Source organism: Macrobrachium nipponense, chromosome 34 (assembly GCF_015104395.2).
Source record: "Macrobrachium nipponense isolate FS-2020 chromosome 34, ASM1510439v2, whole genome shotgun sequence".
Taxonomy (NCBI): Eukaryota; Metazoa; Arthropoda; class Malacostraca; order Decapoda; family Palaemonidae; genus Macrobrachium; species Macrobrachium nipponense.
The window spans coordinates 19,512,541-19,539,704 of record NC_061095.1 but is presented as its reverse complement, the minus strand read 5'-3'; the positions used below and the strand labels follow the sequence as shown (position 1 = coordinate 19,539,704).

Genomic DNA, 27,164 nt, shown 5'->3' with positions numbered 1-27,164 from the left:
TCCCATCTTTTCTTTGCCTCCTTCTTATCTTTTACTACTTTCTCAATGTCTTCATCCCACCACCAACTCTCCTTTTCTTCCCATATGATACCAGATGTCTCTCCTAGCAGCTCCTTTCCATGCCTTCTCATTACTGCTGCATTTCGTGCCCACCATTCTTGAACATCTTCAATCCCCATATCAATATCCTCCAAAACCCTCCTCTTAAACTCTCTCTTCTTATCCCCTTCCTTCTGTAATTCGTACCATTTAATTTTCCTTATCCCTTTAGCTTTGGTTTTTCTTTCCCTTTTCAACTTCAAGTCCATACATAGCAGTCTGTGTTGGGGGCTACATGGTCGCCTGGAATAACTTTGCAGTTCTTGACCTCCACCAGATTTATCCTTTTATACAAGAAATAGTCTATCTGGGAGAATCTTCCCCCACTCCTATATGTTATTAGGTGTTCCCTTTTCTTCTTAAAGAATGTGTTTACTATTGCCATGTCGAATGACACAGCAAAGTCCACTACACTCTCTCCTTCTGGGTTTCTCTCCCCAATTCCATGGCCCCCATGCACCCGCCCAATCGCCTCATTTTCACTTCCAACATGGCCATTCAAATCTGCCCCAACTATCACCCTCTCATGCTCTTCCAGTTCTTGCATTATTCCATCCATGTCTCTCCAGAAATTTCCCTTCTCTTCTTCTGTGCACCAACTTGTGGTGCATATGCGCTTACAATATTCAGAATCTCTCCTCCTATAACATATCTTCAATCTGATGAATACGGTCATTCTTTCTATGCACTTCTATTACCGAGTTCTTTAGTTCACTAGACAGTGCTATGCCAACTCCATTTCTACCTTGTTTATTTGCTCCACTATAATATAGCTTATATCCATCTCCCAACTCTTTAGCTTTATTTACTTTCCACCGAGTTTCTTGCACACACACAACATCTACTTTCTTTTCTCTCATCAAGTCAGCCAATTCTCTACCTCTCCCAGTCATGGACCCAACATTTAGCTGACATACTATAAACCCAATGTGAGCTCGCTTCTTTAGCTGCACCCGCTCCTGATGCAGTAGGCCCTCGCCTTACCACAGAGTTAGGGCGATGTCTCTGTGCGTCGTTTACGGAGTACGCCCTAAGCATTACCTCTTTCCATATTTCGGTTCATTCCATTTTTTGTTTTGGCACAGATTTTTTACAGCCGGATGCCCTTCCTGACACCAACCCCTCCCTATTTATCCGGGCTTGGGACCGGCACCCATAAGGACTTGGTTGCCCCCCCAGGTGGCTAGGTTATATATATATATATATATATATATATATATATATATATATATATATATATATATATATATATATATAATATTATATGTATATACATACATATATATATATACATATAAATATATATATATACATATATATATACATATATATATATATATATATATATATATATATATATATATATATATATATATATATATATGTATGTATATATATATATGTATATATATATATATATATATATATATATATAATATATATATATCTATATATATATATATATATATCTATATATATATATATATATATATATATATATATATATATATTATATATATATATATATATATATATATCTATATATATCTATATATATATATATCATATATATCTATATATATATGTATATATATATATATATATATATATCTATATATATATATATATATATATATATGTATATCTATCTATCTATCTATCTATCTATCTATCTATCTATCTATCTATCTATCTATATATATATATATATATATATATATATATATATATATATATATATATATATATATATATATATATATATATATATATATACACACACAGGCAGTCCCGGGTTACGACGGGGGGTTCCGTTCTTGAGACGCGTCTTAACCCGAAAATCGTCGTAAGCCGGAACGACGTCTGGAAATATGTCTTAAACTAATAAAAAGTTATAAAAACCTTACTTGTAATCCTTTGGTTACACTACAGGTTTGTTTCCTGTAGTTTTTATGTGCAACCTGGAGTTATTTTCATAAAAAAATACTTGTTCTTGAAGGTAAAAACTATTGTAATCCTCTGGTGACACTACATTCTTGAAGTTCTATGTACAACCTGGAGTGATTTTGCCAAATCTTGAGGGCTACAAGAACAGTTGATTACTATTTACGTATCATATAGACTAATTAAAGTAAACGTATCTTTAAATAGGCTTATTTATTAGTATCAACAAAACATTTCCTGGCATGAGTCAGAGGCTGTTTAATGAAACGAACACTTCTCTCTCCTATCTGTTCAGAAAATAAACGTTAAGTCAATCCTCCGAGACCATTGTTGCCAAGACCTTTCTCTCTCTCTCTCTCTCTCTCTCTCTGCTCTCTCTCTTCTCATCTCTCTCTCTCTCTCTGATCAAATTACACTGGAACCATTGACATACGATGTACCCTACGAAAATGCTTGACAAACAAATGCTATACGAATGTTTTGGAGATACTACAAAAATTTGCAAAATTATTTGCCTTTGATATACAACCGAAATATTTGAGAATACAATTTTGACCGAATGTGTAAAGTGGTATAGGCGACCCAATTAAATGGCATTCAGTCTGTTTGTTAGTGCTGCATCGTTAACACGTCGTTGTTTAGTTCGTTGTATTTGTGTCTATTTTTCGTGTTATTTTGTCTATTTTATTATTAACCATGGGTCCCAAAGCTAAAGACAAAGCAGGTGATAAGAAAAAAACCCAAGAAAATTATTTCGATGGAAGCAAAAACATGAAATTATAGCAAAGCATGAACGTGCGTTCGTATCGTCGATTTGGCAAACGACTATGGTCGAAATCCTTCTACAATATCCACGATCATCAAGCAGAAGGAAGCTATAAAAACCTTCCAAAGGCATCACCATTATTTCTAAACTACGAACTGATTAAAGAATATAAATAAAAAATTATTTAGTTTAGCAATGTTAATTTCATTTTGTGTGTTTATTACGTTAGTTATTAGTGTCATACGTAAATAAAAAGAGAGCAAATCGTTCCCCTCCCACCCTTCCCTACCTCCTCTGGGCCTCACGTCATCTTTCGTTGTGAATAAGTAAAATTCCTTTCTTTTTTTATTGTGTGTTATTACTCGTTTATTTGTGTATAAATTGTGTATATTATATGTAATTTAGCTGTGTTTAGTGTGGTTTCATAGCGCTAGAACGGATTAAATACATATTACATTATTTTAAATGGGAAGAAAAAAATGCTTTGAGATACAACTGTTTTGATATCCGACGATGGTAACGGAACAAATTAAAATTCGTATGTCAAGGTTCCAGTGTACTGGATAATGTCTCTCTTTGGATACTTCGATTTGCCAAATCTTGAGGGCTACAAGAACAGTTGATTACTATTTACGTATCATATAGACTAATTAAAGTAAACAGTATCTTTAAAATAGGCTTATATTATTAGTATCGACAAAACATTTACTGGCATGAGTCAGAGGCCGTTTAACGAAACGAACACTTCTCTGTCCTTAACTCGGAGCGTCGGAAGAAGCCTCTCTCTCTCTCTCTCTCCTCTCTCTCTCTTCCTCTCTCTCTCTCTCTCTCTCTCTCTCTCTCTCTCTCTCTCTCTCTGATCAAATTACTGGATAATGTCTCTCTTTAGATACTTGGAAAATTTGCGTTGTAATCTAACCAGAAAAACTTCGTTTTGTCATTATTACTGGAAACAAGTAATGATTTTTTCATTATTTGCGCTTTTGGACTGTTATATGTAAACTTTGCGCACCGCAAGCTAGTATGTATTCATTCGCTCGGAAACTAGTTCCGCATATGAGGGGCGTCACTAAAAAACATCGAAAAATACGACATAAAAAGTGTCAAAAATCATCATAACCTCAAAATTTTTGTTGTAATCTAACCAGAAACTTATTTTTATTAATATACTGTGTTAAACTATAAAGGATTTTTATCATAGTATGCGTTTTTAAAAGCGTCGTTAACTCACGAAGCGTCGGAAGCGTCAGCATCGTAACTCGGAACAAGCGTTGTAACCCAGGACGGATTTTTCCATTGAATATTTAAGAAAAAGCGTCGTAACCTCGGAACGTCGTAAGCCGGAACCGTCGTAACCCGGGGACCGCCTGTATATGTATGTGTGTATATATATATATAAAGTGGGCGCTGAAAGTCTTTGCACCCCTGAAGGCTGCGCAAAGACTTTCAGCATCTTAAAGAATCCTCCATATCAGTCACGGAAAATGCCTGAGAGAAAAAATGACTAATTGGCACCTTTTATTGTTTCCACTGTGTCCTTGATTAAGGAAACAATAACTGATCAGTAGCTCATTAGCCGTGGTGTAAGTCGGTTTTTTTTGCTGGCACTCCTGTCAGGATTTGTTCGTCTCGTGGTGTTGCCCTTGTGTTGCCAATCCCTGTGCCTTTATGCGTAATGGTGGGTCCTTATACTTCTAGGGATGATCTAGGGTCATTCAGTGTTTTGAATTAGGGTTAAATACCACTGAAATTGTGCGGCAGACGGATTTGAAGCGTCGAACAGTTCAGAACATTGTTGCGCGGTACAAGGCGTCAGGGAAGAAAGAGGTACCTCTTCCCGCCAAGAAGTCTGGGAGGACCCCCGTTGCTGTCTGAACGATCTATTTCGCTACTGAGAAGGGAAGCGAGCTTAATCCTTCACACAGCACTCGTTCAATTCAGGGAAGAAAACCCTGAAATTTAAGGAAAGTGTAAAGTACGTACTTTACAGACGTACTTGTCATGCAAGTTGGGTTTCAAGAGTGTTGTGGCTCCTAAGAAGAGCAAGCTAACTGACGCCCATTAATTAAGAAACGAAAGTTTTTTTTTCATAGATTTGGTAAATGGGACGTTAATAACTGGAAAAAAGTGTTGTTCACTGACGAATCCACATTCCATTGCTCGGCAAGCACCTCAACGAAAGTTTGGCGAAGTCCCCCCGCCTTAACAAGTGCAGTGACAAACTTATTCGTCCTCGTGAAAAGTTTCCCAAAACTTTGATGGTATGGGGTTCTATGGGTTATGAGGGAGTTGGGGAATTGTGTATATTTGAAAATAATGAACGAGTGAACCAGACATTTATTACGTTGTGCTAAATGAATATTAGAGTGGGAGCTTTGAGAAGCAGGTAACTTCAATTCTCAGCAAGACGGCGCACGGTGCCACACAACGCCATTGATTAGGAACTGGTTGCAGGATTGTGGTGTGGAGCTTTTAAGTGACTGGCCCCCTAATTCCCCTGATTTTAGTCCATAGAAAATCTGTGGTCGATCATTAAAAAACGTTTTGCAGAAGGTTGACTGCTCCAATATCGAGAAACTCAAAGCCGCCATCATCGCTGCTTGGAACAGTATCGAACCGAGATCTGTCACGCACCTCATTGAAAGTGTTCCCCGACGGCTGAAGGCAGCTAAAGAGAACAAATTTGGTGCTACCAAATACTAGAAAGTCTAAGGTAAACTGACACACCATTTCAATATCTTTACTAAATTTTTGCATTCCTTTACAGGTCGAAGAAGGTGCGCGTGTGTATGCGTTTGCCTAAATTGCACTGGGGTATAAAGACTTTCGGCGCCTACTTTATATATATATATATATATATATATATATATATATATATATATATATAGTATATATGTATGTATGGTATATATATTATATATATATATATATATTATATATATATATATATATATATATATATATATAATATATATACAGTGGACCCCCCGGTATTCGCGTTCTCCAGATTCGCTGACTCACACATTCGCGGATTTCTCTAGGGAACGTTTCCCTGCATTATTCGCGGAAAATTCACGCATTCGCGGTATTTTTCTATGATAAATATCCACAAATTACTGTTTTTTTTGATGAATTTCATCATAAAATGCACTTTTTGTGATAAAACTATTAAAAAAAACCAAGTATGAAAAGTTTTAGTGGTTTTCTTCAGTTTTAACTAACAAAATAGGCTGTTTTTAGCATTTTCATAGGGGTTCCAAACATTTGCGGGTTCTAACTATTCACGGGGGGTCTGGTACCGCATCCCCCGCGCAATACGGGGGACCACTGTATTATATGTATATATGTATATATATATATATATATATATATATATATGTATGTATATATGTATGTATATATATGTATGTATATATATATATATATATATATATATATATATATATATATATATATATATATATATATATATATATATATATATATATATATATATGTATGTATATATATATGTATATATATATATATATATATATAATATATATATATATATATATATATATATATATACATATATATATATATGTATATATATATATATATATATATATATATATATATATATATATATATATATATATGTGATATATATATATATATATATATATCTATATATATATAATATATATATATATATATATATATGTATTGTATATATATATATGTATGTATATATATATATATATATATATATATATATATATATATATATATATATATATATATGTATGTATATATATATATATATATATATATATATATATATATATATATATATATATATGTATGTATATATATATATATATATATATATATATATATATATAGATAGATATAGTATATATATATAGTATATATAGATATATATATCTATATATATATATATCTATATATATATATATATTATACAGGGGTTAATTGGAGAGATTACTGTACTATGTTGAGTAGCAGCTAGTGATAAACAAGGAGATAAAACTAGTATATAATAAAAAAAATTAGATTTCATTCAGATCAAGATGCAATTTCCAGCAGTTTAAATACATTGAATACTGAAGATCCACATGATGACTGATTTCAACAGGTGCAAATGATACTTACGTAAGTAAAATATTTTTCATTCTAAACTAATCAATTCACTTTTGACTAACCCTGTGGTCCCATTATTGTTATACATATTATTAATATTTAATAACATTTTGGACAAAAGAACACACAGTTTCAGCAACTTACCTTTGCTGATAATTGATTTATGAGTTTTACTCCAAGAAACTACTTCCCCATCCAAGATAACATCTTCAACACTTGGAAGAAACAATCCATGTAAGTAAGGTGTAAAAAGTCCAGATTTTGGGTCGGCACCAAAGTTGTCAGTAAAGTCAAAACCATTCCTGAAATCAACACATTTCTACATTGATGGTGTGCTTTAAAAGCCATAGGAAATAACATTCGCCTTAAAAAAATACATACTGATTTTTTTTAACAAACCAATCATGCATTTAGGCCCCACATTCCTGGTTTTTATACCAAGCAGCTTTTGTGTATTGAATGGATGGATAGAAAATGGTATTTTCATAATAAAAATGATATTGTTATGATACAATAAAGTTTCATACATACTTACCTGGCAGATATATACTTAGCTATAGACTCCGTCGTCCCTGACAGAAATTCAAATTTCGCGCCACTTGCTACAGGTAGGTCAGGTGATCTACCGCCCTACCCTGGGTGGCAGGACTAGGAACCATTCCCGTTTTCTATCAGATTTTCTCTCTTCCACCTGTCTCCTGCGGGGGAGGCTGGGTGGGCCATTACGAAGATTACTCCCCCTACCTCGCTCTCGCTCTTGCTACTACCACCCGACCCGCGCGCCATCTACATTCCTGGAATAGACACCCTAGCTTGGATTGGTTAAGGGTGGGAAAAAGGAGTAGAAGGGATGGGTTCACCGGGCGACACAGGTCTTCCCCAAGAAATAGATTTTTCCTTCGTCAAAATCCCTTTTCTGGGTTTGACCTGTGTCTGCCGGTGAAAAGGTATCAGAGAATTCTCATCCAAGCTTAACAGATACCAAAAAAGTATATAAAAAAGGGGTTAATGAAACCCAAGGTTCATTTAGAGAATAAAATTTTTTAAAATGCACTATAATGAGGTATAAAATTACTTATTTACATATACACTAAGACTTAAATTATGGCTTAGAACTAGTAATAACAAGATAACTAAGCCTGGTATCAGAAGCAATATACAAGGGTATGTACAGACAGATCCATAAAACTATAGTATACATATTCTGGTGGCGGGATGACGACCCAACCCTCACGACCCGGAGGAGAGAGGTTTCGTAGGGAATACGAGCGAGGCAGGTAGAAAGGAGAGAGTATTAAGGGAAAAGAAGTGACCAAAAGCTAAGGAAAGGAGCTTGATAAGATTCATCATTCAGGGGAGACTATGCTCCCTGCAGCAACTGCTGGGAATTTAAGGGCCTCTAAATTCTTGAGATAGTGGCGTTTAAAAACTGCTGGAGATTTCCAACCTGTATATTTATTCAGGTCTTCGAAATTCATGTTGTGAAAATAGTTAATGGAGGTAGCCACTGCTCGGATATCATGGACGTGTAGGACTGAATCCAGGTTGGCCTGTTTAATAAAGTAGAGTATTTGTTGTCTAATACCTTTAAGAGAAATCGTACCACCTTTCTGTCTAATAAAAAGGGGGCCTGAAGATTTTTTGGATGTCCTGGCTAAGAAGGATTTAAGGGTAACGACAGGACACAATGATGTGTCCTGTGTCGGAGGAATGATTTTCCATGGGGACCACCTGTTTTGTGGGTCCTCGTTTTTAGCCAAGAACCTCCGATCTGGGGATAGTAATACTTCACCCAACGGGAGGAATTCCATATGGTCTGGATTCCTAGAGAGAGCCGAGAGTTCAGATATTCTGGCACCTGAGGCCATGACCATTAGGAATAAAGTTTTCCTAAGCAGGGTTATATAAGAGCATGACTCATTATTAGTGTCTGAGGCTAATTTCAGTACATCATTCAAAAACCAGGAGACTGTATGAGGGGGGTCTATTGGTTTCAGACGGGCACATGCTCACAGAATCGAGGAGAAGTATGAATCTGACAAGTTAATATTAAAGCCAACCTGAAAAATCTTCCATAAGGCTGACTTGGTTGTTGTAATGGTACTAGCAGCTAGGCCTTTCTCAAATAGAGTTCTAAAGAACAAAATTGCCAGATTCGTGGTCATTTTATGAGCCTCTGAGTCTTTTAGAAATTTGGCCAACTTCTTCACTGCTGAATCATATTGCCTGAGCGTTGATTCTCTTTTATCTGATTCTATGAATAAGATGTTTAGTGGATCAATACTAGCGTCCTTTTGGGTTGCAAACTTCATGAAGTCCATAAAGTTATGGCACCCAGAATTCTTGAGGAAGATGATTGAGGAAGCTGACACAGTCTAAGTTTGTACTGTCTGTGTCAGTTCTGGATGAGGGATCCGTTTGGGTCAGAGCTTCAGTTCTAGAAGAAGTAGAAACCAGTTGCTCTTTGGCCAGTTGGGTGCCACTAATGATACTTGTCCTGTGAAAGATCTTAGCTTGTGCAGGACCTTCATCAGAAGATTCACCGGTGGAAATAGGTAAATCTTCTGCCAATTGTTCCAATCTATGGACATCGCATCTGTGGCGTAAGTTAGAGGGCCCAGGTTGGGTGCCACGTAACATGGTAGTTTGTGGTTGGATTCTGTGGCGAATAGGTCTACTTGAAGGTCCGGGGTTTGATTGCAAATCCACCGGAATGACTTCCTGTCCAGGGACCACTCCGATCCCAGCTGAGTTGTCCTGGAAAGTGCGTCTGCGATAACATTCTTTACTCCTGCCAGGTGAGTTGCTGACAGGTGCCAATGATTTTTCGCCGCCAATGAGAATATCGCAATCAATATGTGATTTAGTTTGCTTGACCTGGAGCCTCCTCTGTTTATGCAGTGTACCACCACTAGGCTGTCTGAGACTACTCTCACATGATTGTTCATGGCCGGAGCCAGTCATTTTAAGGTCAGAAAAACTGCCATAGCTTCTAGAACATTGATATGGAACTGGCGGAACATATCCGACCATGTTCCCTGTACTTTCTTGTATTGTGAATATCCTGCCCAGCCGCTCAGTGATGCGTCCGTGTGGATGGTTAGAGACGGCAGAGGGAATTGCAGTGGTACTGACTTGGCCAGGTTCCGGCGTTTCCTCCATGGAAGAAGCCTCTTGTTAGAATAGGTGGAATTATTGAGATCTTGTCCCTGAGATTGATATTGGCTCTCTTTCTCCAGACTTGATTGATGTCCTTCAATCTGGCTTTTAATAGGACGTCTGTTACTGACGCAAACTGCAGCAAACCTAGGATTCTCTCTTGGGTACGCCGAGACGCCTTCTTGTTCTTGAGGAACTGTTTTGTAGCCACTGCTATCTCCTTGGCCTTCTTGGGTGGAAGAGATAGCTTGTGTCTTATTAGGTCCCATTGGATCCCCAGCCATTGGAAGCGGGAAGCCAGAACAAGCCAAGATTTTTCTGTGTTTATCTGGATGCACAGAAATTTCAAGAATTTTATCACTCTGGCTGTTGATTTGCGGCACTCTTTGATGCTGGCTGCCAAAATGAGCCAGTCGTCTAGGTAGGCTACTAACATAACCTCTTGAGTTCTTAGTTCTTGAACTATCGTCTCTCCTAGTTTTGTGAATATTCTGGGCGCGATGTTGAGCCCGAAGGCATGACTGAATGAGTAAGCCTTGTTTCCTAGCCTGAAGCCTAGGTACAGAGAGAAGTTCCTTGCTATTGGAACATGATAGTAAGCGTCTGTAAGATCAATAGAGGTGGTGACGGCCCCACGGGGAAGTAAGGTCCACACCTGCAAGACTGTCAACATGCGGAACTTGTTGCAATGAATGTATGAGTTGAGACGGGACAAGTCCAGAATCACTCTTCTTTTGTCCGAGTCCTTCTTTGGGACACTGAGCAGACGACCTTGAAACTTTAGTCGTTTCACTCTTTTTATGGCCTTCTTCTGCAGGAGATCTTTGGTATAGTCTATAAGGTCTGCCGTTGGTATCTGATAAAATTTGATTGGTGGAGGGGCCCTTTCTCCCATTTCCACCCCAGACCTTTTGAAACTATACTGTGGGCCCATGGACTGAAGGTCCAATGGTCCCGGAAGAGATAATCTCCCTCCTACCTGCGGGCTCTCACTGACTGGTTGCAGGTCTGTTACCTCTACCTCCTTGGAAGCCTCTACCCCTTGGTCCGCCTTGTAGCCGGGAGTCACCTCTGGCCCTGCTACTTCCCGCATGCCTGTTGTGGCTGCGAAATATATCCCTTGCTTCATAGGCGGGGTTAAAGGCTGGGGAGGTCATTATAACTGTGGAGGTTGAAGGCTGTTGGGTTGGCAGAGTTTGTAGTAAACAAACTGTTGCTGCGGATGAGCCTTAGATGTCGAAGGCTTACCGACTTGTGAAACCGGGACCGCTTGAACGACCATTAGAGGACGGGAGGCCTGGTAAGGATTGAATCTCCTTGGCCTCTTCTTGGGTCTGGTTTGTTGTCCGGGGGTCTCAAATTTCCGTTTGAAGAGATGTCCCCAACGGACCCGGAGGCTCTGGTTGGCTCTGGCTGCTTCTCAAGAGACGTTGTTAACCTCATCTTCTGGGAACAGGTTTTCTCCCCATATTGAGGATTTTATCAGCCTATTAGGTTCGTGCCTTATCGAGGCACCCGCCAGGAAATACTTCCTACAAGCTCGTCTTGCCATCGCAAAGTCGTAGAGGTCTGACTGGAAAGCCTGTAGTAGACCTTTCATCAGGACTCAGAACACCTGTTCGTCAATGTAAGTCTAGGCTACCAACTCCGCCATAGTGACGGAGTTGATAGATCTTCCTAGACTTGATCTTGCTTCAAATTCCGCCTTGATTAAATGGTCCGGAATTTTATGCACTTCTCGGAAAATAGAGTGGAAGCGCAATCCGGGTCAAGTTTACCTGCTGTAAACGTGGCCGGAGCATTGTTCCAAAACTCCCTACCTGAGGGGAAGAGAAGAGAGGTTGCCTCTGTCTCCTTTAGTACTGGTAGGGGTTTGTCCTCTGCTGCCGCTTGTAGGGTTAGTTCCGCTACCTTGTCTGTACAGGGCGACGGAACGTTGGCTGGAGTCACAAACACGGTGTAAGTACCCTTGTGTGGCGTCAACTCAGTGTTGACGCAATCCCAGTCAGACAGGGTGCGAACCCAAATAGCTTGGGCTTGGTCCCTAGGGAAGATCACTGTCTCCTTCGGGACCTTGTCTATTCTGACTAGCACGTGTTCCGCTAGTCTGACAAATCCAGGAAAAAGAAATTGGAGACCCTCCGGGAAGAGCTCAAAGTCCTCCAACGGACGAGTTCCGCACCCTTCAATTGTTAACTTCCCATCTGAGAATGGGGCATGTAAAGCTAACCGCCACGGGTTGTTCTTATCAAATGGCGGTAGTTTTGACGCATCCGGCACTGACATAGCCAGAAACGGGGATTCAGAGTGGAGAAATCCAGTCAGCATATCCTCCAGGGGCCTGATCCTCTCGGCCAGAGATGTTATTGCCTGGCCGGAGGTGTCAGAGCCCGAGGCGAGTCGTAACGACTCAAACCTCTCATCAACCGCTTCCCTAACCTTCGACATTAGAAGGTTAGCGAGGATCTCATGGTCGAATCCAGACTCCGTCGCCTTGGATCTGGCAGACTTGGCTCTCGACCCCTTAGGGGGGAGAGAATCCTTGCAGCAAGCATCTAAGCAGACTAAGTCGATAGCCGAGGAGCCGGAGATGACTCAGTCGCCGCTGACAGAGCTGGTTTGGATCCCTTCGGAAGGGAATTTCCCCAAAGCTTAGCCTACTCAAAGTCTCATCTCTCATTGTCATAAGTAATGCCGGCAGAACGGGCTGAAGCAGCGGATCAGGGGAAGATAATTCCTCTATCTGAACCTGCCCCTGCCCGCCTCTATTGGGGGGAGCGTAGCTCCTAGCCCGAACCCGTAGCTGGGGCGGACAACTGGGGAGAGAGACCACCGAGCGGCAGAGCTGCGTAAATGCACAATCCGGAGCGATGTCCGCCGGCTGGTGCGGTACCAGACCGCTATAAGGCTGGCGGAGCTATCCACTCGGAGACATAAGGGATTACGTATAATAACAGTAACCCCACCGCTCCCACTACTCTCTTCCCCACTTAAGTGAAAACTCGAGCGGTCGTTCATCGATAAGACTACTAGCACCGCAAGTTATAGCGTACGGCAAAGCCTAGCTAGGAAGTGGGGGAAGGGAGGGGGGTAGGAGGTATGTGGGGTGGTCGGTCGTGATCGTCTGGCCACCAACCCGATCAGAGATGGTCACCTATTGAAAGCTGTGTAGCCTACTACTGTAGGGGTAATAGGCTGACTGGGCCTATGGCCCGTCGTGATTGGTACAGCGACCGATCGGTGATCGCACTCAACTGGGAGGACATGGCCTACTACTAAAGGTTGTACTAAAGGAGGCTAGGCCAAAACAATACACAAACCAGACCACTTAATGTACAGCAATACAATAGACAATATATAAGAATAATATATACAATTAATAATGAGGCATCATGGAAGAGTTGCAAAGGAATATAAGGCAAAAGGATAATACCCAGTATGGATCTAGCTTAACCTTCCAAAATCATTACAGAACCGGACAGGTAGGCCAAATCTCCTCCAAGACATCATGATGTGGACAGTGTCCTGTTACGGACCCACAGATCTCAGAGACAATGTTACGGCCTCTGAGGGAGGTCCGCTTCAGGTTCGATATGAAATAATAAAAAAAAAACTTATCAACACAAACAGCTGAAACTGGGGATATGAATATAGAAAGAAACACTAACACAACAAAGGTTTATTTACAAGCTTACTAACAAAGGTAAATGCAGAATGGTATCTCCTATTTACATAAACAGATAGAATCTTACACTGCATGAACTGGGGGAACAGTGCGGCAATTGATATACTTGCTACTCGATTTGGCGGTTCGAAGCGCTGGCTTCCTAAATGTAGATCGGCGATTGCGGACGTCCTCTTGACTCCGTATTGCAGAAACTAATCTTCTTGTAAGGCAGGAATTCCCCAACACCTGTAACAGGACCTTTTCTTCTCTGAAGTCTGCTCGACGTCGAGATAACACGGCCGTCCACTCCTGAAGACGACTAGACCAATATCCAACCAACTCTCGAGCAACTTTTCTTCTTGATTGATGCTTCGTCGGTTCCTTCGTCTCTAGTTTCTCTCTGACGATCACTGCTGCTGATCTCTCACTGATAATCTGACTGGTGATCTCTCTCTTTTACGATATCACTCTCTTCTACTATCACACCTCTCCGAAGTTCGTTCGTTGTATTTATACGGCACTCTGGGGGCGGAGCCTACGGCGAACGTCACCGACTCCAGGGATTTCTAGAACTTCTTAGATGAATCTAGACGAGGTATTGCATCAAAAAAAGAAAATTTTTGGGGCGGCGTTTTTTTTTTTTTTTTTTGTTTCTCACGTAACGACGAGATCCACAACACTCCTGCCGATTCTGGAAAGGCCGCGAGCATAGACGCCTCCAACAGTGGCGCGAAAACCTCCTTGCTGCCGAACTTCTCGAAAATGCGTTCTCCTTTCCTTTATCTTTCTTTGCTATGAAGCAATTACCATCACACGCCCCCCAGAGAAATAAAAAAAAAAAAAAATGAAATCAAATGATTTTATTTTTTTCTAAAGAGAAGCAAGAATTAAACAGCGGGGAAACAATTCTGCATAAAGCTTCAATCCAGTCAAACACGCATACTTCCCCACTCACACAGTTACTCGTGCGATAACAGAAAACAGTTATTAGGCTACTCAATCAGAGAAATATCTCTAGAGGCTACTGCTATAACATTATCCTTCTCTCTTACTATTTCCGTTTTCCGAACTCTGATTACAACTTATAAATACTAAAACACCTCTTGTGTTTTTCTCAAAACTAATCTCACTCAGTAACACTGTTACATGGGCGGAGGCCATGGCACGGGGCGTTGTCTATAATTCTGAAGCAAATGTACATTCATTGCCTTTGCTCTACTCTTACCCACATTAATTCTATAATGTATATTTCCCTACTTCTCTAAAACTGAAAAAGGTCCATCGAAATTATGAGATAAAGAGGAACCTTCTTTCTGGACTAGTACTAAAACTTTATCTCTTTCACACAAACTTCTCTCTTTGGCTCTAAGATAAGGTTTCTCTTTAGTTTCCCCTTGACTTCCGTTCGGGTTTTCTTTCGCTAAATGCCAAGTGCTTCCGTTCTCCTCCACTAGATGCCAAACATCTCTTAGATTGTTTTTATAATAATCAAAATTAGTTATGCAATAATTTCTACCCTTACTTCTAGACAAAGTTCCGAACATATTTATAAATACATTCTCAAAAGATAAGCCTACTGAAGGAATATTACACAACTGAACTGTGGGAATTACTTGAATCGGTTTCCCGGCAATTTGATATTCAAGACAGCTTAAAACATATTTCTTAAAACATACATCATTTTTCATCTTAGGCCAAAAGTACGCCTTACTAATACACTTGAAAGTTTCATTTACTCCCAAATGTCCTTGCTCATCATATGCTAACTTCAAAACTAATTCATGAAGCTTCCTAGAAACTACTAAATGTTCTGTGACTTCCCCTTTACTACCTGACTCAGGACGAACATAACGACACAAAACTTCGTCCTTTACACAAAAAGTTTCCTTACACACATCATCGAGATCATAATCATCCAGCTCACATTCAAAAATTCGGGTTAGTGTCCCCTCCCATCCCCTCTCCTCCCGCCAACCTTGATTTCAGCCTTCATCCCTATCCAAAATGTTAGAGCCTAATTCATCACCGTAACTAGTACTAGATACAGATACGAGTACATTTACTACGTTACTCTCGACAGCTACGCCTTCCCCTTGGCTCTCACTGTCAACGATAGAGTTAGGTCTCTCAGCCACACTCATGCTAAGATCAACCTCGCTACCTCTATCACACTCGTTCGAATCCACGAACTCACTCACGTTCGAATCCACGAACTTACTCGTGTTCGAATCCACGAACTTACTCACGTTCGAATCCACGAACTTACTCACGTTCGAATCCACGAACTTACACTCGTTCGAATCCACGAACTTACACTCGTTCGAATCCACGAACTTACACTCGTTCGAATCCACAAACTTACTCTGACCGTAGTCTACGTCTGTATCTAAACCCGACCTAGTTACTACCATTTCAGGCACTGGAATATTCCTCACAACAGGATTCACATTCTTGGATAAAGCTAAGTCATTACCGACAATAATGTCAACGCCTTCAACGGGCAAACTGTCCACAACTGCAAGTTTTACTTCTCCTGACACTACCTGACTTTCTAAATTCAACTTCAACAAAGGACAAAGAACACAAGTGTTAGGAAATCCACCTAACATGACTTTTTCTTCCATACTGATTTCTGCCCTGTTCGGCACACACTCTCTTCGAATCAGTGAGACAGCAGCCCCTGTGTCTCGAAGCAAGACTACTTCTCTTGAATCTACTCCTCCAAGAGAGGAAACTACGCCTTCCGACAGAAATTCGCCAAAAACTTTCCTAGTTTCTCTCATCACATCGTCCCTACTTGACGAAAGGTTAACTAGCGATACTGGGTTTCTTACCGTCCTTCTTTTCTTAATTGCACAAATTTCTCGCTAAATGCCCTTTCCCATTACATCGGAAACAAGTTAATTCTGAGCCACTATATGCCCATTCTACTCTTACAAACCTTAGACGTATGACCAGGTTTTCCGCATGTTAATAAACCAGGAATAGTCACTTTTACTCGCATTGCTATTACTAGGACTGAAACCTTTACTGCTTTGTACTCTACCAGACGAAGGATCATTTCGTTTCTTACTAACACTCAAATTATGAGTTAGACTATATTCGTCAGCTAGCCTAGTTGCTCCTGCAAAAGATACTTCTCGCCTATCCTCTATATAAAGTTTAATCTCAGGGGATACGTTATCTTTGAAGTTTTCTAACAACACTAAGTTCTTCAAACCGTCAAAATCCTCAACCTTAGCAGAAGTTAACCAATCAAAAAACAGCCTATCTAACTTCTTACCGTATTCTACATACGTAATATTTTCATCCTTTCTCAAATTTCTAAATTTCTTACAGTACGCCTCTGGTACTAGCCTATACGCGCTAAGAATGGTTTCTTTCACGATATCGTAATTATCACATTCCTCCTTAGACATGCAACTATACACAGTAAGTGCCCTACCACTCAAAACTGATTGCAAATATAAAGTCCACGTTTCTTTAGGAGAACCTACTCGCTCCATTAACTTCTCAAAACACATGAAATATGTCGTAACATCTTCCTCATCAAACTTTGGTACTAACTTTAGCACTGCACTCATACGAGTCATACCTAATGTATCACCTTCGTTTTCGTTCTCGCCTGACCGACTGTTACGAGTACTTTCCCTTAACCGAGCGATTTCCAACTCATGCATACGTTCTTTCTCTCTCTCTTCCTGTTCATGCATACGTTCTTTCTCTCTCTCTTCCTGCTGCATTACCATCATCTCCCTCTCTTGCTGCATTCTCATTGCTTCTCTCTCTTGCTGCATTCTCATTACTTCTCTCTCTTGCTGCATTTTCATTGCTTCTCTCTCAGCCGCTCTTTCATCTCTCTCATACTTTTCTCTTTCTTTCTTCTCAACATACTCACGGAGATCATTCCCCTCTAGACCTAGTAGCTTACCTGACTCAATAAACTCTTTCACCATCTCACTCATTCTGATTCTTTCTATATCCTCCCTGTTTCGAACTGTTAAAGTGTTGATAGCCTAGGCAAGGTCGCCACAAAATGTTACAGACCCACAGATCTCAGAGACAATGTTACGGCCTCTGAGGGAGGTCCGCTTCAGGTTCGATATGAAATAATAAAAAAAAAACTTATCAACACAAACCGCTGAAACTGGGGATATGAATATAGAAAGAAACACTAACACAACAAAGGTTTATTTACAAGCTTACTAACAAAGGTAAATGCAGAATGGTATCTCCTATTTACATAAACAGATAGAATCTTACACTGCATGAACTGGGGGAACAGTGCAGCAATTGATATACTTGCTACTCGACTTGGCGGTTCGAAGCGCTGGCTTCCTAAATGTAGATCGGCGATTGCGGACGTCCTCTTGACTCCGTATTGCAGAAACTAATCTTCTTGTAAGGCAGGAATTCCCCAACACCTGTAACAGGACCTTTTCTTCTCTGAAGTCTGCTCGACGTCGAGATAACACGGCCGTCCACTCCTGAAGACAACTAGACCAATATCCAACAACTCTCGAGCTTTTTCTTCTTGATTGATGCTTCGTTGGTTCCTTCGTCTCTAGTTTCTCTCTGACGATCACTGCTGCTGATCTCTCACTGATAATCTGACTGGTGATCTCTCTCTTTTACGATATCACTCTCTTCTACGATCACACCTCTCCGAAGTTCGTTCGTCGTATTTATACGGCACTCTGGGGGCGGAGCCTATGGCGAACGTCACCGACTCCAGGGATTTCTAGAACTTCTTAGATGAATCTAGACGAGGTATTGCATCAGAAAATCGCGGCGTTTCTCACGTAACGACGAGATCCACAACACTCCTGCCGATTCTGGAAAGGCCGCGAGCATAGACGCCTCCAACAGTGGCGCGAAAACCTCCTTGCTGCCGAACTTCTCGAAAATGTGTTCTCCTTTCCTTTATCTTTCTTTGCTATGAAGCAATTACCATCACATGGCCCTCGACCAAACCTACTAAATTCGAATTTTTCGATCTAGATCGGCAGGGAGGATAGGTCCAACAATGTGATAAGAGAGAGGCTCTCTATCCTTGACATCCTCCCCTCTAGCACCGTAGCGCCGACAGGGGGAGAGGCATAAAGGGTACAGGGGTAGGGTCACTTAGCCTACCTTCCAAGCCTAACTTAGGCTTGGTCGGTTAAGCCAGGGAGGGAAGCAACTCTACCAACCTCTCGGTGATATGAAATCAACGTGCATAATTCAACCTCTATTTGGTTCGTATTAAACAATAACTCATGCATGTCTCACACCGGGAGAGAGAGAGAGGGGACTCTCTCCTCTCCCATGATAAATGCGATAGGCTACTAATAGCCTAACAACTTTACATGTACAATATGCTAAAATTACACAGATAGGCACGAACACGCTCTTGAGAAGCCTGGGGGGGGCCAGAGGCTAGAATATAAACTAATCAATCTTTCTTTAAAACCCCAGAGGACATCATGAGTGCGTTAGGCCTTCCTCCGAACCAATCCTAACTTGGTCGGTTAAAATTAAGCACGTAATATGAAATACATCACTGATGATTGTATGGAATACTCAAAAAATCATAAATGTGCATAAACAATATAATACACAATAAACAATATAATATGCAATACCATAATGAGGTATCATGGAAGAGTTGCAAGAGGAACATAAGGTGTAAGGAAAATACCCAGCATGGATCTAACCTAACTCTCCGAGATCACTAAGGATCCGGTCAGGTAGGCCAGATAAACCTCCAAGGGCATCCTGGCATGGACGGTGGGCACTCAACCAAACACTCCATACTTGAAATTTTCGATCTGGTCAGGTAGGGAGGATAGGTCCAACAGTATGACAAGAGAGATACTCTCTATCCTTGATATCCTCCCCGTTAGCACCGTAGCGCGGACAGGGGGAGAGGTACGGGTATAGGGGTAGGGGCACCTAGCCTACCTTCCAAACCTAATCTAGGCGTGGTCGGTTCAGCTAGGGAAAGAAAGCAACTCATCCAACCTCTTCAGTGACATAAAATCATGAACGTGCATAAATCAAAAACCTATCTGGTTCGCATTAAAACAATAACATATGCACGTCTTGTATCGGCAGAGAGAGAGAGAGAGGACTCCCTCCTCTACGATGATAAATACGATAGGCTAGCTAGTAGCCCTAAATTGCACATACGTATATGATATGGAATATAAAATTAACATAAAAATAAGAATAAAATAAAGGAAATAACCAATAATAATGACGCACGCATCTGATGATGCACTTAAATGGCTAATAAACTAGCGGCACCCCAGTAAGTTTTTTAAGGGACCGAAGGCTAAAAATGGAAAGCATCGTAACTATACGAATTACGAAAACACGATTTGGAATACTCAAGTTGGATTGAAGAAGCAGAGAGTTCCACGGAAGACGTAGCTTCGGCAATTTAAGGCACCAAGGGAGCAATTGAAGACGCGTGTGATCATCACAAAGTCTAGTTACAGGAATGTTGATGGCGCGCAAGTAGGGTGGTAGTAGCAAGAGCGAGAGCGAGGTAGGGGGAGTAATCTTCGTAACGGCTCTCGCCGTGGGAGGGATTTTGGAAAGGAATCTTCTAATTGGCAGAAGACCTCTGAGTAGTGGCTTCCACTCGCCTTGTACTTTAGACCCGACACCCTCTGGGTGCTCGCGCAAGGGTAGTAACCTCAGCATACCATGCTAGCTTTTTTCTCTGGTATATCTAGAATCTATTTATACTTACAAAAGTGAGCTACAGGACTTTTCACCAGCAGACACAGGTCAAACCCAGAAATAGGATTTAGGCCAAAAGCCAAGTGCTGAAACAAATTAACAATAAAAATGTTTGAAAGATGTAACTGGAGGAAAACCTTGCAGTTGCACTATGAATTAATTGTTAGGAGAGGGTGGAAAGCATGATGATAGAAAGAGAATATGAATGGATATACAGTGGTCCCCCCGTATTCGCGGGGGATGCGTACCAGACCCCCCCGTGAATAGTTAGAATCCGCGAATGTTTGGAACCCTATAAAAATGCTAAAAACAGCCTATTTTATTAGTTAAAACTCAAGAAAAACCCACTAAAAATTTTCCTACATGGGTTTTTTAATAGTTTTATCACAAAAAGTGCATTTTATGATGAAATTCATCAAAAAAACCAGGAATTTGTGGATATTTATCATAGAAAAATACCGCGAATGCGTGAATTTTCCACGAATAATGCAGGGAAACGTTCCCGAGAGAAATCCGCGAATGTGTGAGTCCGCGAATCTGGAGAACGCGAATACGGGGGGTCCACTGTAGTACAGTAAATGGAATGAAAGGGGTTGCAGCTATGGAAAAAGTGATAGCTAATAAATATGGATTTTTATTTAATAATGTATGGGGAAGTGCTGTAATTTTCATAAAAAGTGTGTGGGATAAAAATTAGAACATGAAAATGATCATTCAAAAACTAAATTATACAATACCAAAACATAGCTTACCTTGAAAAATACTTATAAACTCTGCCTTTCTTGTGAATCTGAGATCTTTCTCCATCATACTTTGTCTCAGCATAATATGCCTTGTGATTCATCTGAGTCTCAACTTTCTCTAACAATGCCCTTTCAGCAAGCATGGGACGAAAGGCAGAGAATAAAGATACCTCTATTTCATGTAATCGAACACTTGGATCTCGCAATGCTACTGAAACCTGTAAAAAAAAAAAAAAAAAATTAAATTATTCAAAAATATCAAATAATATTTCTGGGCTCAGCTCGTGTCGCTTCGTGAAATAATCCCTTAAGTTCATTATTTCTAGGTAAATAAAGGGATTTTGACGAAGGAAAAATCTATTTCTGGGCAACGACCTGTGTCGCCCTGTGAAATGGTTCCTTTGATACTATTTCTGAGGAATAAATATTGCTATTCATCCTAGAGAAAAAAGAAACAATATAATGCCAAGATAAATGGCTCGCTCACTTCTTATAGAAGTGTCGGTATAGTAAGGAGCGAGTGGAATCACTACCAGAGGTCCCTTGCCATTTAGCTTCTTCCTTCGACAAAACCCCGAACTACGGAGGAGCCGTGCTACAGCTCCCGGTCTACTACTACCGTGAGCACCTCTGACGCCTGAGACGTCATTCCTGAAGATAGCCTCCAAGCTTGGGGTAAGCTGGGTGAGGATAAGCTAACTACAGGTGGGGTTTTCACAGGGCGACACAGGTCGTTGCCCAGAAATAGATTTTTCCTTCATCAAAATCCCTTTTCCTGGGCTTGACCTGTGTCGGCCTGTGAAATAGTACCAGAGAATGCTAAACACCAAGCTTGAGGAACAGTACAGTAAATTAAAGAAGGTAAAGTTAAACACTTTTAAGGTTAATGTATATAATCAACTAAAATTACAGTCTTACTTAAGGGAAGTATAAGCCCTAAAACACGGGTTATTACTTAAAATTAGTTAGCCTAACAACAAACAATAACAAAACAGGTTAGGCAAAGACAGGATATAAGTTGATATATACAAAAGAATGGAACTGAATCCAATTAGAATGATGAACAAAAGCAAACTCAAGGTAACCCAATACATGGAGGCGACTAAACTAAGTAAGGGTGCAATGGGCAGGTAGAAGGGAAGGCTACAAGAAGTTATAGTAAAAATAAGAATCAGGAGAAACTGTGTTTTCCAGCTGCCACTGCTGGAAATTTGAGGGCTTCTAAGGGTTTTAGGTAGTGCCGTTTGAAAACTGTCGGAGATTTCCAGCCCTGTATACTTCTTAAGATCGTCAAAATTCATGTGTTGGAAATAATTAATAGATGTGGCCACCGCCCTAACATCGTGGGCCCGAGGAAAGGACTCTGGATTGGCCTGTTTAATGAAGTATAAAATTTGTTGCCTGATCCCTTTTAGGGATAATGTACCACCTTCCTTCCTAATGAACAATGGGCCTGAAGATTTCAGAGTTGTTCTGCTTAGGTAGGCTCTTAATGAGTTGACAGGACAAAGGGAAATGTCTTGAGGTAGTGGTAGGATTTTCCACGAGGACCATCTGTCCTGTGGGTCTTCATTTTTGGCTAGAAAATGGCGATCTGGGGATAAGAGGACTTCCCCTGAGGAGAGGAACTCAATGTGGCCTGGTTCTCTTGATAAAGCTGACAGTTCTGATATTCTAGCTCCGGAGGCTAAACTTAATAAGAATAGGGTTTTCCTCAGGAGGGATATATAATTGCAAGAGTCATTGTTAATGTCCGAGGCCAGTTTGAGGACATCATTTAGGAACCAAGAGACTGATTTAGGTCTCGTTGATGGTCTTAATCTAGCACAAGCTTTTGGTATGGACGTAAAGTACGAATCCGTAAGGTCTATGCTAAAACCAAATTGGAAGATCTTTTTAAGAGCTGATTTGGTCGTAGTGATAGTGCTTGCTGCTAAGCCTTTCTCAAACAATGATCTGAAGAAAGTTATGGCTAGGTTCGTTGTCATGACTTGAGAATTTGACAACTTAAGGAACTCTGCTAGTTTTTTGACAGATGAATCATATTGCGGAGAGTAGATTCTCTTTTATCTGATTCCAAAGAATGATGGATTCCTGGGGGATCAACTTTCTGCATTCTGTCGCATGGCTGCGAATTTCAGAAAATCCATAAAGTTAGGGTTTTCTGAATTCTTGAGGAAGCGGACACAGTCTGAGTTTGCACTAACTGGGTTAGTTTGGGGTTGGGAATCCGTAGAGGTCGGAGTCAACTCTAGGAGTAGAGGGAACCAATTGCTCTTGGGCCAGTTGGGAGCTACTAGAGCTACTTGGCCTTTGAATGTCCTGAGTTTGTCTAAAACTTTCATGAGAAGGTTCACCGGAGGGAAGAGGTAAATATTCTTCCATTCGTTCCAATCGAGGATCATTGCATCCGTAGCGTATGCTAGAGGATCGAGGTTGGGTGCCACGTAACAAGGGAGTTTGTGGTTTGACTCCGTGGCGAAGAGGTCTACTTGGAGTCCGGGGACTTGTAGACTGATCCAATTGAATGAACTCCTGTCCAGTGTCCACTCCGATTCCAACGAAGTGGAACGCGATAGAGCGTCTGCTACTACGTTCTTGACTCCTGCCAGGTGAGTGGCTGACAGGTGCCATTTGTTTTTGTTTGCCAGGGAAAAGATGGCTATCATGACATGGTTCAAGTGGCTTGACTTGGATCCGCCCCTGTTGATGCAGTGTACTACTACTGCACTGTCCAGAAATGTGAGTTCTTGGGCGGACGAAGCCGTTTCAGTGAGGAATACTGCCATGGCCTCCAGTACATTGATATGTAGCTGGCGGAATGTTAACGACCAAGTTCCTTGAACTTTTTTGTACTGGGAGTATCCTCCCCACCCTGTTAGTGAGGCGTCTGTGTGGATCAATAATGATGGAGGGGGAAACTGTAGAGGAATTGCTTTTGAAAGATTCTTTGTCTCCGTCCAGGGACGGAGACGTTTCCGTAAGATCGCTGGGATAGAGGCTAGTTTGTCCCGTGATCTGCAATTCGCTCTTGAGCGCCATACTCTGTTTATATCTTTGAGTTTGGCTCTGAGCAGAACGTCTGTGACTGATGCAAACTGGAGTGAGCCCAGGATCCTCTCCTGGCACCTCCTGGATGTTTGTTGTCGTTTGAGAAATTGTTTTGTAGCTCTTGCAATTTCTTTCCTTTTCAACGACGGAATTGATAGTGTGCGCGATTGTAAGTCCCACTGAAGGCCTAACCACTGGAATCGAGATTCCGGTGTTATTCTGGACTTGGTTTTGTTTATTTGAAAACCTAAATGTTCTAGGAATTTGATCACTCTGACCGTTGCTTCTTTGCATTCTTTGGGGTTCTTTGCCCAAATAAGCCAATCGTCCAGATAAGCCACTAACATTATTCCCTGTTTCCTTAGCTCTTGCACTACTGCTTCCGCCAATTTGGTGAAGATCCTGGGGGCTATGTTGAGCCCGAATGGCATTACCTTGAAGGAGTAGGATCTGTTGCCTAGTTTGAAGCCTAGGAATGGACGGAAGTGTGGGCTATGGGAACATGATAGTAGGCATCTGTAAGATCTATAGAGGTTGTGACGGCCCCCCACGGGGAAGTAAGGTCCGTACCTGCGAAACGGTCAGCATCCTGAACTTGTCGCAATGAATGAATAAGTTCAGATGGGACAAGTCTAAGATGATTCTTCGGTTTACCGAGTCTTTCTTTGGCACGCTGAACAAGCGTCCTTTAAAATTTTAAATTGTTGACTCTTGAGACTACTCCTTTGAGAAGGAGGTCTTCGGTATACTCTACCAATTCCGTTGTTGGTGCTTGATAGAATCTGTTGGTTGGAGGAGGGCCCTCTAGCCAACTCCAACCTAGTCCTTTTGTTACTATACTTTGAGCCCAAGGGCTGAACCCCCACCGCTGGCGGAAGAGGTACAGCCTCCCCCCTACCTTGGGACTCTCACTGCTGGTTTGCCGAGGGGCGGCCACCTCTTGCTCATCGGAAACCTCTTCCTCTGTTAGCAGCCCTGCCGGATCCTCTGAATCGAGAGGCACCTCTTGCTCTGCTGCCTCTCACAAACCAATTGAAAGCCAGAAAGTTCTGGCTTTCATAGTTGGAATTGTAGGCTGGCGAGACAGCAAAGGAAGTAGAGGGTTGAGATTGCTGGGACTGAGGGGTCAGAACAAGGTATTGTTGTTGACCCTTCGACGATGGTTGCCCTTGTGGTGCTGGGACTGCCTGAACCAACGTTTGCTGAGAAGGCTGGAAGGGAGAGAACTTCCTTGGTTTCTTCTTGTTCCTTGGGCTAGGACCAGAAGATTCCTGCCTCCGCTTTGCTACCAGTCCCCACCTGACTTTGAGGCACTGGTTAACCTTAGAAGCCTCAAATTGAGGAAGCAATCAGTTTATTAGGTTCATGGCGGATAGTAGCTTCCGCCAGAACGTGCTTCCTACAATTTCTCCTGGCTATGAGGAAGTCGTAAAGGTCACACTGCATGGTGTGCAGCAGACCTTTAGCTAAAACTTTAAATAACGGCTCTTGTTGGTATACAAGAGCCGTCATCTCCGCCATAGTCATGGAGGAAAGGGATCTCGCGAGCCCAGTCCGGGCGTCGTACTCCATCTGGATGAGTGAGTCCGACAACCTGGGGAGTCTCTCACTAAAGAGAGAGGTGGCACAGTCCGCCTTTAGTTTTCCTACTGAGAAAGTAGGAACTGCCCCCTCGAAGTACGTCTCGGAGCCTGGGACTAAGAGAGAGGTGGGTTCCGTCTCTCGTAGTTGAGGCAGGGGCTCGTCTTTCAGGGCGGCCTGAAAGGTTCCTTCCACTACCTTAAGGGTCAGTGGTAGCGGAGTCCCTTCCACCGGAGTAAAAATGGTGAAAGGACTCCTAAAGGCTGTGATGCGGGTGTTTTCACACCCCCATTCCTCCAGACTTCTCATTAGAGTCTGCTGTGCCTGTTCTCTTGGAAGGATCACTGTTTCCTTGGGAACCTTGTCCTCTCTCATCATCGCTGCTTCCGTTAGTCGGACGTAGCCAATGAATGGTGGTTGAAGGTCTCTGGGGTGGAACTCGAAGTCCTCACGCCTTCGAGTTCCTATGCCTTCGATTGTCAACATTCCGTTGACAAACAGGGCATATGAAGCGATTCTCCAAGGGTTGGCCGCCTTGAATTCTGGCAGTTGGCTGGAATCTGGCATTGGAAGAGGAGAAGGTGGCACAGATAGAGGGGAACCTGCCGCGATCGAGGTTTGAATCCCGGCGATGACATTCTCCTCTGAGCGGCCAGCCGTTCCGCCAGCGATTGGATCGAACCTGCCGGAAGACGTAACAGAACTGGAGAGCTGGGAGAGCACCGAGCCAACCTTGTTGTCAACCAAGGCCCCTACGATCACTCCCACCTGCTCCAGAATATTAGCCGAAAAGGATTCGGGATCAAAAAGAGGGACTTGAGCCCGATCCTTACGTGATCTATGTCTGGGGGACCTCGACGCAGAGGAAGAGGCCTCCCTTGACCTAACTGATCCGAGGGTGTGTGAGCGGAGGGAGGGGGGGAGAAAGGTTTTTTTTTTTACAGTGTCTGTCAGGATGACCGATTTCTTGGGGAGAGACTTTTCAATTTTTAAGTTTCTCCTCGGTCATCTTAGCCTTGGGGATCACTGAAGTAGCCTTAGGACGGACAGACCGCTGCTCTTCAGTGAAGCCCCAGAAAGAAGTGGAAGTAGAAGGATCAGTAGAAGGTGATGGAGAAAGGGAATTCAGGAAAGGGCCCTGAGAACCCACAGAAGCTGCCCCTACTACACCCTTACCTGTACCCATGGAGTCAATAGCCATGGGTTCGACGTCGAGGTTCATTGCCGCAACGTCTTCTGCAACGTCCTCTGGGAAATCCCCCTCCTGAAGGGAGATCAT

The 27,164-nt window shown here is 41.7% G+C and overlaps 2 protein-coding genes across 3 annotated transcripts in view; both read right to left on the bottom strand.

The window, feature by feature from the left end:
* Nucleotides 1-7,030, bottom strand: part of LOC135207732 (DNA ligase 4-like) — a 41,608-nt gene extending 34,578 nt beyond the window's left edge. Inside the window, exon 1 of the mRNA XM_064239559.1 lies at nucleotides 7,018-7,030. Coding sequence (XP_064095629.1) covers nucleotides 7,018-7,030 — 13 coding nt within the window. The remainder of the gene's footprint in view (nucleotides 1-7,017) is intronic.
* The window catches only part of LOC135207957 (DNA ligase 4-like), a gene marked incomplete at its 5' end in the record, with an annotated part of 136,148 nt that overhangs the window by 81,754 nt on the left and 27,230 nt on the right, over nucleotides 1-27,164 (bottom strand). For both annotated transcript variants that reach the window (XM_064239977.1, XM_064239978.1), the window contains 2 exon segments: nucleotides 7,100-7,257; nucleotides 21,263-21,471. In XM_064239977.1, coding sequence (XP_064096047.1) covers nucleotides 7,100-7,257; nucleotides 21,263-21,471 — 367 coding nt within the window.